This window comes from Sapajus apella, unplaced genomic scaffold (genome assembly GCF_009761245.1).
Source record: "Sapajus apella isolate SASKATOON/1434 unplaced genomic scaffold, GSC_monkey_1.0 scaffold101, whole genome shotgun sequence".
Classification (NCBI taxonomy): domain Eukaryota; kingdom Metazoa; phylum Chordata; class Mammalia; order Primates; family Cebidae; genus Sapajus; species Sapajus apella.
Window position 1 is genome coordinate 6,823,319 of NW_022437041.1, and position 14,764 is coordinate 6,838,082.

Genomic DNA, 14,764 nt, shown 5'->3' on the forward strand with positions numbered 1-14,764 from the left:
TTTTATCAGTTACTGACATTCTTTCTTGATATGACAAATTGTAAGAATGGAAGGGAGATAGATTTTTATTTTTAGTATTTGGGTCTCAATATGCACACTTATGTATCACTTCCTTGTATTGCCTTTTTCATTAAAATTTTATCATACTTGTTTGTAAGAGAAGTTAGAAAGTACAGTCCAGGCTGGGTGTGGTGGCTCACACCTCTAATTTCAGCACTTTGAGAGGCTGAGGTGGGTGGATCACTTGAGGTCAGGAGTTCGAGACCAGGCTGGCCAGCATGGTGAAACCCTGTCTCTACTCAAAGTACAAAAATTAGCTGGTGTAGTGGCATGCACCTGCAGTCCCAGCTACTGGGGAGGCTGAAGCATGAGAATTGCTTGAACCTGGAAGATGGAGGTTGCAGTGAGCTGAGATTGTACCACTGCACTCCAGCCTGGGTGAAGAGTGAGACTCTGTCTCAAAATAGTAATAATAAAAAAAAGAAAGATAGTAGAGTGTAAAGGAAAAAGAAAATGAAAATTGTAACTTTCCTCCAGAGATACCCATTCCTCAGTCTGTTTTCTCTTGTGACAGCAACAAGGGGTGAGGATCTTCATAATGCTCTACAAAGAGGTAGAACTTGCTCTTGGCATCAATAGTGAATACACCAAGAGGACTCTGATGCGTCTACACCCCAACATAAAGGTATTTGGGTTCATCTTGATGACAGCTGTTTCTCTATAGGATTTTTTTTTTCAGCTATGTTTTGTTCTGGGCAGTAATGATCTGTGGAATTCTCAAATGTATATTTGGTCAAATAGCATTGTGTCCTCAGAAATAAAGCAGAATACTTTATTTTCTTATCTTCCCTACATTGTCGGGGTAAGAAGACCTCACATTTCTGCTTCTCTGACACTTCTCTAATTGAAAGTGACAGTCTAGACAAGAACATGCTTCCTGCAGTTGTTTTGTTGTTCATGAGTCCAACAAATTCTTACACTTCTCATTAAGATTATTCTGGAACCTCTTAGATGTGATCTCCCTGTGACATCCCCTGATCACTGATAGCAGCACAGAGATCTCCTCTAGGATTTAAAATACTTAAAAAAAGAAAAATCAACGGCACCTAGTATAAAATGCTAATAAAGTAAATGCACATGAAAAGCAATTAGAAAAAGTTCTTTGACATTTTGCCAAACACCTAAAACCTATCAATAAATATAACCCAGTCGTTGCAGTACATCAAGACATAATGAATTAATAAAACTCCAGCATGCTTGAAATATGTAACAGTTGTATGTTTCACTTGGTTAGAAAAAATTGAAGTGTTTTCCACCAGGGAATGATTTATTAGGTTGCATAATTCCTATATTTTATTTATTCATTCACCAAATTTTTATCAAGTACCCACTGAAGATGTAATTTTGCAGCACCAACAACTGTGAGGAAAGAGCTGTTAAAGGAGCAGAGATTTGTATGTTACTGAAGTTAAACTGGTATAAATTCAAATTAGGATGTCACAACTTCAGGATGCTACATGTAACTGCAAAGAAAATGGCAGTCAAATATATAGCTGTTTAACAAAAAGAAATGAGAAGGGAATTTAAACATGTCATTACAAAAAATCAATAAAAAAATCAATCAAAGAAAACAGAAGACAGTAATGCAGGAAGTGAGAGCCAAAAAAGCTATAAGGCATGTAGAAAATAGTAGCACAATTACCCAAGTATCTTACAAATAATTACTTAAAGGTAAATGGATTGACCTCTCAAAAAACAGAGATTGGTGGACTGGCTTTTAAGAAAACATGATCCAACTATATGTTACCTGTAAGAGACTCACTCTAGATCCAAAGACACAAATAGGTTGAAAATGATGGAAAGGATATTTCACACAAATAGTGACCAAAAAAGAGCAGGGTGGCTAAACTAGTATCAGACAAAATCGACTTTACATCAAAACATGATGACAAGAGACAAACAAGGACATTATATATTAATAAAAGGTTCAATACAGCAGGATGTAAAAATTATAAACATTTATGTACCTAATTAAAAACAGACCATTGAAATAGGTGAAGCAAAAACTGACAGAATTGAAGGGAGGAAAAGACAGCCTATAGTAATAGTTGGAGACTTCAACATCCCACCCTTAGTAATGGTTAGAACAACCAGACAGAAGGTAAGTAAGAAAAGAGAGGACTTGAACGCACAGTAAACCAACTGGATCCAGTGGACATACAGAATGTTCTATCCGACAACAGCAGGATACACGTTCTTCTGAAGTGCACGTGGGGCATTTTCCAGGACCATCTGTTAAGCCACAAAGTAAGTCTCAATAGATTTTAAAAGGTAGATATACAAACCTCTGTCTGACCACAACAAGATAACGTTAGAAATCAATAACATAAAGACAACTAGACAAGACACAAACTTGTGGAAGTTAACACACTGTTAAACAAGTAGTGGCTCAAAGAAAACAATCACAAGGGAAAGAGAAAATACTGAGAGACAAATCAAAATGAAACAACATACCAAAACTTATAGGACACAGAGAAAGCAGTGCAAAGGGGGAAATTTACAGCTGTAATTGTAAAAAGAAGAAAGATCTCAAAACAACAACCTAACTTTACAGTTTAAGGAACTAGAAAAAGAAGAACAAACTAAACCCAAAACTAGGAGAAGGAAGGAAAGAAAGATTGGAGCAGTGAGAAATAAAACAGAGGATAGAAAAATGATACAGAAAATCAATGAAATTAAGTTGGTTTTTTTGAAAAGATAAAATTGACAAACCTTTAACTTGATGGGTAAGAAAATAAAAAGACTGAAATTACTAAAATCTGAAATAAAAGTAGAGACATTACTGCCAATTCTACAGAAATGATTCTAAGAGATTACTGTAAGCAATTATATACCAATACATTGGATAACGTAGAGGAAATATGTTCCTAGGAAGATGAAACCTACCAAGACTAAATCATGAAGAAAAATAGAAAATCTAAATAGATCTTTAATGAGATTGATTAGTAATTAAAAATCTCCCCCAAATGAAAAGCCTGGAACCTGATGGCTTCACTGGTGAATTCTACCAAACATTTAATGAGGAATTACCACCAACCTTTCTCAAACTTTTTCAAAAATTGAGAGAAGACTCCCTAACTCATTATCCTGATAGCACTGAATTGTACACTTAAAATGGTTAATATGGTAAAATTTATGTTATGTTTATTTTACTACAATTTTTTAAAAAAGTGTTATTAAGAAAACAGTAAGGCCAGGTATGGTGGCTCACAGCTATAGTCCCAGCCCTTTGGGAAGCTGGGGTGGGAGGGTGGCTGGGTTCAAAACCAGCATTGGCAACATAACAAGGCATCCTTATCTACAAAAAACAAAAAGATTAGCTAGACATGGTGGTACATGCCTGTAGTCCCGGCTACTCAGGAGGCTAAGGCAGAAGGATTGCTTGAGCCCAGGAGTTGCAGTGAGCTATGATTATGCTGAAGGAAAGGAGGAAAGAAGGAAGGAAAGGAAGGGAAGGAGGGAGGGAGTGAGGGAAAGGAAAGGAAGGAAAGAAGGAAAGAAAGAAGAGAAAGAAAAAGGAAAAGAAAGAGAGGAAGGAAGGGAAGGAAGGAAAAGAAACGAAGGAAGGAAAGAAAGAGAAAGAAAGAAGAAAGTAGTTGCCAAAGCTTTTGTAATATTTTTACCTAAAGGCAAATGAAAATAAGTTGCGTCAGACTGGGATAATTTTGAAAGCAAGAGGTTGCTAACTTCTCAAGGACCTTTTAAATAAAGAGCTGCCAAAATATCTGTGTGCCTATTATTCATATGCTTAGTATTTCAATTCAACAACTGACAGAATATCAATATAATTCATTACAATTTTTTCCAGGGATAAACAGTAAATGTTTTTAGCGTTTTTTAAAAAATATTAAATTTAACATAATCCTTATGAGGGAAGGGAACCAGCTATCAAATTGAACCGACAGTTTCCTAATGTATTGGCAGACCTCAAGCTAAATGGCAGCTGCCCCAAAATACAGTATCTGGGGGTGGGAGCTTCAGAAGTAAATAGGAGTCTTTTTTTCTGCTAAATGCTTTCTTTGGTGTATACATTGTACGTTTTGGTATTTGAATTATAGAAAATGCTTTTCAAGGAGAACGCAGATCTATTTCATTATGCCAGGAAAGAGGTTTTAAAAGCATATTCTAAGTGGGGATTTTTCCCTCTCAAGGTGATGAGACACCCAGATCATGTGTCGTCCACCGTCTATTTGTGGGCTCACCATGAGAAGCTTGTCATCATTGACCAATCAGTGGCCTTTGTGGGCGGGATTGATCTGGCCTATGGCAGGTGGGACGACCATGAGCACAGACTCACAGACGTGGGCAGTGTGAAGCGGGTCACCTCAGGACCGTCTCTGGGTTCCCTCCCAGTAAGTATATTTCACCTTGATGGAAAGGTATAACACAAACATAATTTGTATAAGTTTGTATTAATAGCATGGCGGATTGATTCATTGAGGTAAGAGACGGTGTCTCTTGGAGGGGAAAAGAACATTGAGTCCATCAGAAGGAAGACCTGGTTTCAAATACCAGCCTCCCTACCCAGCTAGCTGTAACTTAGCATAGCTGAGTCTGTTTCTTTTCCTGTAAGAAAAGAAGACAGATTCAGTGGAATTTTTTTTCTGTCCCATAATCAGCTTTGTTTTCCATTTAATCAAAAATAAAGTTCTTAAACAAAAATATGTGTCAGTCAAGATTTAGGTAGTAATAAGACTTAGGTATCTGCCTCAGTTTCTGGAAACGTCCTACTTAAAGATATACAAAAACAAGATAGATGAGTCTGGGTTCATTCCAAGGGAATTTGAGCCAGAATCGAATAACTTCTCAAAGGGCCTTTTAAATAGAGCTGCCAAAATATCTGTATGTGTATATCAATCCGCTTGCTATTTCAACTAAATGGATTTCAGAATATGAAAACGCTTATTAAAAATGTTGATGGGCTTCATCTTATTTACAAATGTTGATGGGCTTCATCTTATTTACTGCTGGATACGTTGATGATTCATTTGTGCAAAAATAGCAATTTAGTGCATAGGTGACAGTGAAAATGATTGACAGAAGAAACCTTGCTTACTTAATGCTTATCAGAGGAACAAGTTCAGGAGCTCAACAGTGAATGTAACCCATGTAATTGTATTTGAGATTAAAAGTTTAATTGGAGTGAAATTTCAAGAATTTGGTCTACTGAAAGAAGAACCATAGCAGAACCCCTCATATTCCTTTGGTAGTGTTTAAACAGCTCACAAGAATCCACCACTGCCCTGTGGCTGACCTCAGATAGTATTGCATGCCTGTTATAGAACTCCATCATTTGTAGACTTTATACCTCAGCTCTACTTGAATCAAAGAACCATACTGCAGCATGTCTTATGCAGTGTCTTTTTTTTTAAAAAAAAATAATAATTTTCTCAGGCTGTAGCAACAGAGTCTGTGGCATCCTTAAGCCTCAAAGATGAAAATAAACCTGATCAAAATTTACCCATCCGGAAGAATGCTGATGATACGGATACAAAACTGAAAGGAATAGGAAAGCCAAGAAAGTTCTCCAAATTTAGTCTCTACAGACAGCTCCACAAGCACCACCTGCACGACGCAGATAGCATCAGCAGCATTGACAGCGCCTCCAGTAAGTCATGGCCTTTGCTAGAATGTATCTTGGCTACACCCTGTTCTTCCATTGCCTGACACTACATGCCTGTTTTTAAGATGTCTTTCTGTAATGGAGTAGAATGAGCAATGTTGAGAGGTACCATATCATTCTGTTCAACATACCATTTCGGGGCTTTGTTTGCCTCATTTTAGAACAGATTTATTGTTTTATCCACACAAGAGTTGTAACGACCATGATTCCTGCTTCTAATGGTAGCAGAATGACAAAAGGTTTCTAAAATACGCCAAGCCATAAAGAAAAAAGAAAGGTATTAGATGTACTTTATAAACTTTTCTTAGAAGAAATTATATTTATCTTCCTATCCAGAAATATATCAAGCTTCTGTCTTCAAACATCAGACTTTCTATGTCTCGTAAATTTACCCTTCCTTTGAAATTCGTCTTACAGCCCCACAGTTTTCTGTCGCACAGAATCTTATGACTGATGTTATAGCGCTGCCTCGTTTTAAAAATGATCGGCCCTGCTTTCCACTTGAGAAAATTTGATATATGTATTTCTTTATAAAAAAATTCTCGATTTCTTTAGGTTATTTTAACCACTATAGAAGTCATCAGAATTTAATCCATGGTTTAAAACCCCACTTCAAACTCTTTCGCCCGTCCAGTGAGTCTGAGCAAGGACTCACTAGCCCTAATGCTGGTAAGTGATTTGTGAAGTGGCAGAACTCCCTTAGGCTTCAGCTTTGGTGGTGCTGTCTGCTGCATGGGCATAGGGAATGTGTTTCCAGATTGGCTTTCTGTTTGCAGTTCTTATGCTGTGTATATCATTGAGAGCCTGCTCTGTGCAAACAGTCTGTAGTATCCAAGATCCCTACACCGTAAGAACTTATAGCAGCAAAGACAAAGACAGACCTAATAACAGCAAATGCATGGAACATGCAATTTAATAGTGTTGTAGAAGTTCTATGGAAGGTGGGAGGAATGCCTCTCTGATGATCCAGAAAGACTTTTTAAGGAGGGGACATTTGGGTTTGGCCTGGAAGTAATTTAATTGGGGTAGGTAATAGGAAGTCATGCAGGTGGGGGAGGTGAGTTGAGCAAAGGTGCTGGAATGGGAAAGCACCAACTGTTTTCAATCGTGGAAAATGCATTATTTGGCTAAGAAGCAGTTTTTGATATGAGACTAAGAAGAAAACTAGAAATGCATTATTTGGCTAAGATGCAGTTTTTGATGTAAGATGAGGAAGATATATGACAGTCACATTTGGGAGTTGGAATTTTATTTGGTTAAATTATTATTATTATTTTTTGAGATAGAGTCTCACTCTGTCACCCAGGCTGCAGTGTAGTGGGACCATCTCGGCTCACTGCAACCTCCGTCTCCCGGATTTTAGCTGTTCTCCTGCCTCAGACTCATGAGTAGCTGGGACTACAGACACACACGACCATGCCCGGCTAATGGGGTTTTGCCATGTTGGCCAGGCTTGTGTTGAACCCCTGACCTCAAGTGATCCACCTGCCTTAGTCTCCCAAAGTGCTGGGATTGTAGGCATGAGCCACCACATCTGGCCAGTTAAAAATCTTGAAGGCCTTTGGGTGGGTGTGTCATGCTGTGTGAATTTTCAGAAATTACAATCTGATAGCCTTTGGTAAGAAGATACTCTAGATACTTGAGGAATTAATGAATGACTAATGAGTTTAAATTATGATGGTGGGAATAAAGAAGGATTTGGCAACTGGTCAGTTATGGGGATAAGTAATCATCATAATAAATGACACTAGTAAAATCATAAACTAACATTTATTTTGTGCAGACTCTATCCATCACTGCCCTGAGTACTTACAGTGCTTGGTAGTAATATTGTCATCTTCTTTTTACAGATGAAGAAACTCAGGGTTATAGATGATACATGACCTGCCCATTGGAGTTCCAATTTTCAGCCTCCCAGTACCCATGATTAAGACTTGCGATTTAGCAGAAATGAAGATTACTATGTAATCTCTTGGCTAGAACCTAAGGCCGAGGCCCTCATGTACTGTTTAGCAGATGAGAGATACAGTCTAGCTCACATGCCTGAATATGAGTCACCTGTGGCTTGGATGTGCTAATGAACCTGGAAAATTACGCTGGACTTTGAGTAGTGATTCCCAGCATTCTTTCATCTAGGACAGGGGGGTCCAATCTTTTGGCTTCTTTGGACAACGTTGGAAGAAGAAGAATTGTCTTGGGCCACACATAAAATATACTAACACTAATGATAGCTGATGAGCTAAAAAAATTGCAAAACAAACAAACAAACAAAAAAACAAACCCCATAATGTTTTAAGAAAGTTTGCGAATTTGTGTTGGGCCACATTCAAAGCCATCCCGGCTGCATGTGGTCCTCAGACTGTGATTGGACAAGCTTGGTCTAGCTACCCTGCGTTTAAAAAAAATGCAATAATCAACTACACACAATGAACTAAAACTTCAATGTAACTATTAAATAAATTTGTGTTTTAGAAATCATAATGGCATCGATATATATTTAAAAATGGAGAAGAGGCCAGGTGTGGTGACTCACACCTGTAATCCCAGCACTTTGGGAGGCTGAGGCAGAAAGATTGCTTGAGCCCAGGAATTCAAGACCACCTTGGGCAATGCAGTGAAACCCCAACTCTACAAAAAATTAGCTGGGAGTGGTGGCACGCTTCTGTAGTCCCAGCTTTTTCAGAGGCCGAGGTGGGAGACTTGCTACAGCCTGGGAGACAGAGGTTGCAGTGAGCTGAGATCATGCCACTGCACTTCAGCCTGGGTGACAGAGGGAGACCCTCTTTCTCATAAACAAAAACAATTTTTAAAATGTTTAAAAAATAAAAATGGAGAAGAACAAATATGGGGAGACATATATTTATTTAGCATACAGCTAGTACTGGATGTGCGTGTGGATTCAGGGACACCTCCCAGTAATTCCTGTGCTTGACAAAGCTTCAAAGTCCTAGGAAGTAGGAGACCTCTGGGAAATCCAGGGAGCCAGGTCAAAAGTGCATGCAGTGGCAGATATTAGAGGTAAAGAGTTGGAAAGAGCTCCAGGTAGCGCCTTTATCATTTCAGTGTGTAACTTTGCTGCTTTATTACTGAAGTTAAAGTACAGGAATGAGGTTACTATCCCAGGAAGTTGATGGATCTGAATTATGACTGAGAGTGTTGTTGACAGTAGGATTGAGAGCAAGTGGAACAGATGTGAGTGAGGTGCTGGGTCCAGTAACTCACACCTACCCCAGGTTGAGAGGGGTGAGGTCCACAGCAGTGATCTGAGACACTGATCATACATGCGTATGGTTTTCTGTTGCCGATGAAAAGTACCCTTGACATCTGTTTACAACCCATCACTGATAAACTGAATGTTTGTCTAGTGCAGCATTTTGAGAGAGAGAGAAAGAACAACGTAAACGTCAAAGAGTAGGGAAATGGTGGAGAACATAACGCATGGTAACAAGTGGGTCATCTCTTTGATGGAATTGGGCGATGATTAAAACTAATTAGGGATACAAAAATAAACATAAGAGATTTATTTATTTAATTAAGTAAGTGTTTATTGAGTTTTGTTATATGCCAGTCACTATTCTGAGTGCTCAAGATGTGGTAAATAACAGATGAAGTGGAGCTAAGTAGTTGAGGGGTAAGGATGGGAACTGTGTTTACAAATAGAGTCAAACACGGTATATCAGGTGGTGATAATTATGGAGAAGAGTGGAGCCTGATCCTGGAGGAAGGGCACGGGAGAAGAGTTACTATTTTGTAAAGGTTGGTTGGAGAATACTCTCATGAGGTGAGTTTTCAGCTGACATCAGAAGGAAGAGAAGAATGAGGATAAGAAACTGCCTGAGAGAGGGTATTTCGGACAGAAGGAATAGCAAGTGTGAAAGGCCATGAGGCAGGGGGTGGGGGGGTTGGGGTTGGGTGTTTTCCAGGAATACGGCTGTAGTGAAGTGGGCTAGGAGAGGATGATGGAAACAAAATCAGAGGGGTGGGCCGGGCTGGGTTACGTGAGGTCTTACAGACCACTGTAAGATTCTGGCCCTGAGTGAGATAGGAAGTCACTGGATAGTCTTGAGCAAAGGGCAGCTGAGGGCTGACTTACATTTTCCAAGGATCATTCTTCAAGGTGGCAAACGGTGATCCCTGCAGGTTATGAATATATTTCGAGGATCGAGCTGACAGCATTTTCCAGTGAACTCCATATAGGGTGTGAGAGAGAGAGAGGACTCCAAATCTTTGGCCCCACTGGAAGGATGGAATTTCCATGAACTGAAATGAGACAGCTGTGGGAAGAACAAGGAAAGTTTGAGGACGATTGCCACTGTGTCAAAGTATGTTCCCGAAGGCAGCCGACAAAGGACGTTCAGGGATGCCACCTGTTAGGAAGACGGAGCTTGACGTGATTTATTTTTTCCCACATTGTTGGTACTGTTTTCATGTTGCTTTTATAGTCAAGTATAGATACAAATTTAATTTTTTAATATGAAAACAATTAGTTTACCTAAAAAGAAAAGTCGAAGGATAGTGGGGTCCTTCTTGAGCAGTGCTTTCCAAACTCAATTCCTTGGATCCTGGAGTTTCTAAAAGGCTTTGAGGAGAATATTGAAGTCACTGGACCCCAGGACCCTCCCACTGCTATTGGTACCGCTCCAACCAGAACAACCCAACTTGTATGTGTTTTAAACGTCGGAGTTTTCTGTGCACTTGTTAAAAAAAAAAAAAGAGCAAGACTCTAGATGTAAATCATGTAATATCTTAAAAACGCAGGTTGCCTTATAAAACTTGAAACCCAAATTAAGCATGGAGTGACTCTTCATTAGAGATTTAAAACTGAACATTAACTTGAGTTAATGACTTCCTTTTCCTGAGAATGTGAAGAGAGTTAATATCTCTGCAGTATCAGTTTCACTTGACTGCACATGACCATGTTGAATTGATCTCCTGTTAGACCTCCCTGGTGTCATACAGCAATCAGTGTGGAGTGACCATCACTGTGGGTTTTTAAATAGAAAAACTGCACTAAAAACATGGTTAGGAATCATAGATGTAATATATGTTTTTCAAAATCACTCAGCCTTTGTCAAAATTTTTTCAGTCGGAATTATGTTGTAAGGGGGAGAATTTTGCTTGATACTATTTTTAAAGTGTTGAATTTTATTCCTCTTCTTTTTTTTATTTTATTTTTGAGACGGAGTTGCGCTCTTGTTACCCGGGCTGGAGTGCAGTGGCGCGATCTTGGCTCACTGCAACCTCCACCCCCTGGGTTCAAACAATTCTCCTGCCTCAGCCTCCTGAGTAGCTGGGACTACAGGCACGCACCAACACGCCCGGCTAATTTTTGTATTTTTAGTAGAGACGGGGTTTCGCCATGTTGACCAGGATGGTCTCAACCTCTTGACCTCGTGATCCACCTGCCTCGGCCTCCCAAAGTGCTGGGATTATAGGCGTGACACAGATGTAGGAAATGTAAAAGTATTTATTTCGGCATCTCAGACCTGAGGGTAAAATGTGGTGAATACATATAGGTCCACAATCTCTCATACAAAATCCTTTGAATCAGATTTCAGAAATCAGAAAGTTGTGGATTTTAGAAAGGTAATACAATACTTATACCCTCTATTGTATTACACTCCCAGCGGGATCCAGGAAATACCTGGAATGTAGGCAAACCATTTATGTTTGTGCAACACCAAGTGGGATCAATAAAGATAATGAATAACCTCTTGTCAGTTCAAATCAGGTTTTGCTGCCCTATGAACTAAGAAATGAGCTGTGAAAATAAGCTATGAAAAAACATTTGAAGTGTCAGAACTTTCGGAGTTTTGGAGTTGTGGTTAAGGGCTAGTTAATTTGTGCAGATTGAGCTGGTGGGATATATCTGTAGCAGTTTATGGAGAACCTTGAAAATCAGCCTCAGACATTCCACTTCTACCATTAAATGTTGGAAAATCCCTGGGGGCAGGGAGCAATTAAGGGTGAGGTTTTATAACGTTTGTAATAGAGACACAGGGAGTCTGACAAGAGTGAATAAAAGAATGAAGTAAATGGGAAAACCTTTTTCTAAAAGTAGAATCAGCAGATTTTCATCATGATCTGGGACGCTGTGGGGAGGTGGGTGGAGAAGTCAGTGAAGAATAAAGGAGTCAAAGGTGATTTCAAGGTTTGAGTTTGAGTAGCTACACACAGAGAGCAGAAATCTCAGGAAAGACTTGATGTTGTAGAATGGTAATGATTTTACTGTTAGACATAGTTTTAAGGTTCTGGTGGGAACTGGGTCAGCAATGTCAAGTGAGGCACTGGAAGTGACCATAGAGCTGGAGTCCAAAGCAGAAGCTAGGCTTGCAGGTGCACATTTAGGAACTGCATAGAAAAAGACAGGAGAAAGAAAAAACCCTGTTAGTGAAGAGGAGCCAAGAAAGTAGAACACGAAGGGTGGAGAAATGGTAGAACAATGGAGACGTGGAAGCCAAGAGATGAGGGGGAAAAAAAAAAAAAGGAGGATGTGGCAAGACCAGAGGACACCAGGCAAGGAGCAAGAAGGCCCCCTTCTTAACTTCAGCAGCTGGAATCTGAGCCACGGATGGAGGAGGATGCAGAAACTTGGCATGACAGATCTGTGCCAAAAGACAAGGCAGGTGCCATTATGAAATCATCTGGGAGCCAGATAACAGCCTAACGAGACCCCCTTGGGTCAGCATTGTTGATGCCGGAAGTCATCTCTACCTGCTCTTCTGTGCTCATGCAATTCTGAGCTGTTGTTTTCACAGGAACTAGTATTTGGCTCTATTCCTTAATAGCTTTCTTGTGCTGGAGAGGACCCTAATTTATGTGGAATAATTTTTAGGCCATGGCTAAAAACAAAAACAAATTCGAATTGTGAGCAGGCTGAATTCAATTCGTACCAAGATACTTTTCCGAGACTAAGAATTTGTTTTATTTTCCTTATCATAACTGGTTGTTAGGTGAAAATTAATTTTTAAACGAGCATATGTGTTTATGTAAAGCCTTAGCTTAGAGTGTTGCAACTGATGAAAGCAAATTGTATATATATTTTTTACAGTTGAAATTTGAAATATTATTGATCTCATTTTTGGTCCCTTTTGTTTCTTTTCTCGCCTTCATTTTTTCTTTTAACAAAGTGCTATGTTAATGATTAAGAGCCTACAGATGAGCACACAGATCTACCAGTACTTTGCCCCTTCAGTCTCATAAAGCAGGAAAATAAATCGCTGGCAGAAGTCAATAGAAGTCTATTTTTAACATGATTTCCTTTTGTTAGTCTATGGCATTTCAAGTCATTTTTCTTCTATAGAAAATTTCAATAGCGCTTGGAAGGTTAATTATTCAGCTTGAGATAGAATATTAGCATCGTGTGTGGTGATTACATGAAAACATTTGTTTTGCAAATATTGATTGCCTGGATGCTTGGAGCTACTGGCAGTGAGGAGATTTGGTCCTCACTCCCTAAGCGTTTATAGACTGGTGAGGGATTGTGGCGGGAAGGCATCCTAATACAATTGCATCACAGAGTCAGAGGTATTGATGCAGTTGCTAATTAGATGACAGCAGTGTTAATCATTGCCTCTCCCTTACAGGGAGCTGGGAGGTCTCTCTAGGGCAGGTGACAGCTAATGTGCTCCTTGAAGGGTGATTAGGATATCAGGCCAAGAGGGAGAAAGGAGCATTTCAGTTAGAAGTCATAGTCTGCCAAATGCATGGCGACATTTCAGTCCACACCTGTTGAATTCTAGTGAAATATGTGCTTTTTATGGAGCCTGGAGTTGGGTGGGGAAAAACAAGGACTAGAAAGATACACTGGCACCAGTTTGGGAAGAGCCTTCTATGTACACTAAGCCCTTAGGACTTGAACCTTCTGTAGGCAGTGTGTGAGCCTTCTGGGGTTTTAAGCAAAGAGTTTGCCTTTTACAAAGACAGTTCTGGGACAGTGTGGTGGTGGCAGGGTCAGTGCATTCCTCTCACTGGCCACTGCAAGCAGTACCATTTATTCATTCAACACATATTTTTGCATACAGTGTCTATTTGTTAAATTCAGTGTCTATTTTGTGCCAAGTGCTGCATTTGTGATTTGTAATTCTGCTGGTCTTTTTACTTCTTTGTCTTCGTATATAGCCTTAAATAAATGATCTCGTCATAGTTCTTTGTGAAATGCTGCAGTAGATTGCTGCTTTTGCACAATATCGTAAGCTTTCCATATCTGTTGTTTCCAATATCTGTCGTCGCCATATTTTTTATAAATGCCATCTATGATTTGAAATATATAAATGTTAAAGCACAACAGATTGTAGCTGTTATCTAGGCCAGATTCTTCATTTTACGCATAATGGATTTATGAACTAAAAAGTTGAAGCTCACTGTCACTTAACTATTTAATTCTAGGGCTGGAACATGGGCTATCTGTAAATTTGAGGTTCTTGCTTTAGTGCAGAAGAATTATGCATTAGGAGTGCACCATGTTGGTTGAGGAAAAGCAAGTGGCATGGTATCTTTGTTGCCTCTTCATCTCAGGGTTCCCCATCCCGCTGCCACCCCTCCCGCCCCGCAAGGCCCCTCATAGTGCCACCTGGTGAGTTCTTTACTCACAGTTAATTCTGTGATCAGTTCTTCCAGCAGTCTAGCAGGTGGTGGGAATAAGTTACTCAACTGCCTGAGAAGGTCAGATTTCATTGTTTAATGATGAATCTTGTTATAGCCCCAACTGCCCACTAAAAATAAACTTCCAAGGACTGTAAAACCTTGTCAGCCCACAGCCTGTAATAGAATGGACAGATGCCGCCCTAGTTATGTCTTAAGAAATTACAAAACTTTTAAGTGTTTAATAAATGAGAGTTGAGCCTCCCTTTCTGGGACCCACCTGAATCACAGTCCCTGAGGGGGTCTTGCTGCGTTCACAGATACCGGGTCCATCCGCAGTTTACAGACAGGTGTCGGGGAGCTGCATGGGGAAACCAGATTCTGGCATGGAAAGGATTATTGCAATTTCGTCTTCAAAGACTGGGTTCAACTTGATAAACCTTTTGCTGGTGAGTATTACGGTGGTGGGATGCTGGTTGTATTTTGTCTTTTATCTGT

At 39.6% G+C, this 14,764-nt stretch overlaps 1 protein-coding gene across 2 annotated transcripts in view; it reads left to right on the forward strand.

Annotated features, from left to right (window-relative positions):
* The window catches only part of PLD1 (phospholipase D1), a 165,356-nt gene that overhangs the window by 81,257 nt on the left and 69,335 nt on the right, over positions 1–14,764 (forward strand). The window contains exons 13-17 of one of the 2 annotated variants that reach the window (XM_032258298.1): positions 575–685; positions 4,212–4,412; positions 5,455–5,668; positions 6,239–6,352; positions 14,587–14,715. In XM_032258298.1, coding sequence (XP_032114189.1) covers positions 575–685; positions 4,212–4,412; positions 5,455–5,668; positions 6,239–6,352; positions 14,587–14,715 — 769 coding nt within the window. The remainder of the gene's footprint in view (positions 1–574; positions 686–4,211; positions 4,413–5,454; positions 5,669–6,238; positions 6,353–14,586; positions 14,716–14,764) is intronic. The other variant, XM_032258299.1, reaches the window with a different exon arrangement.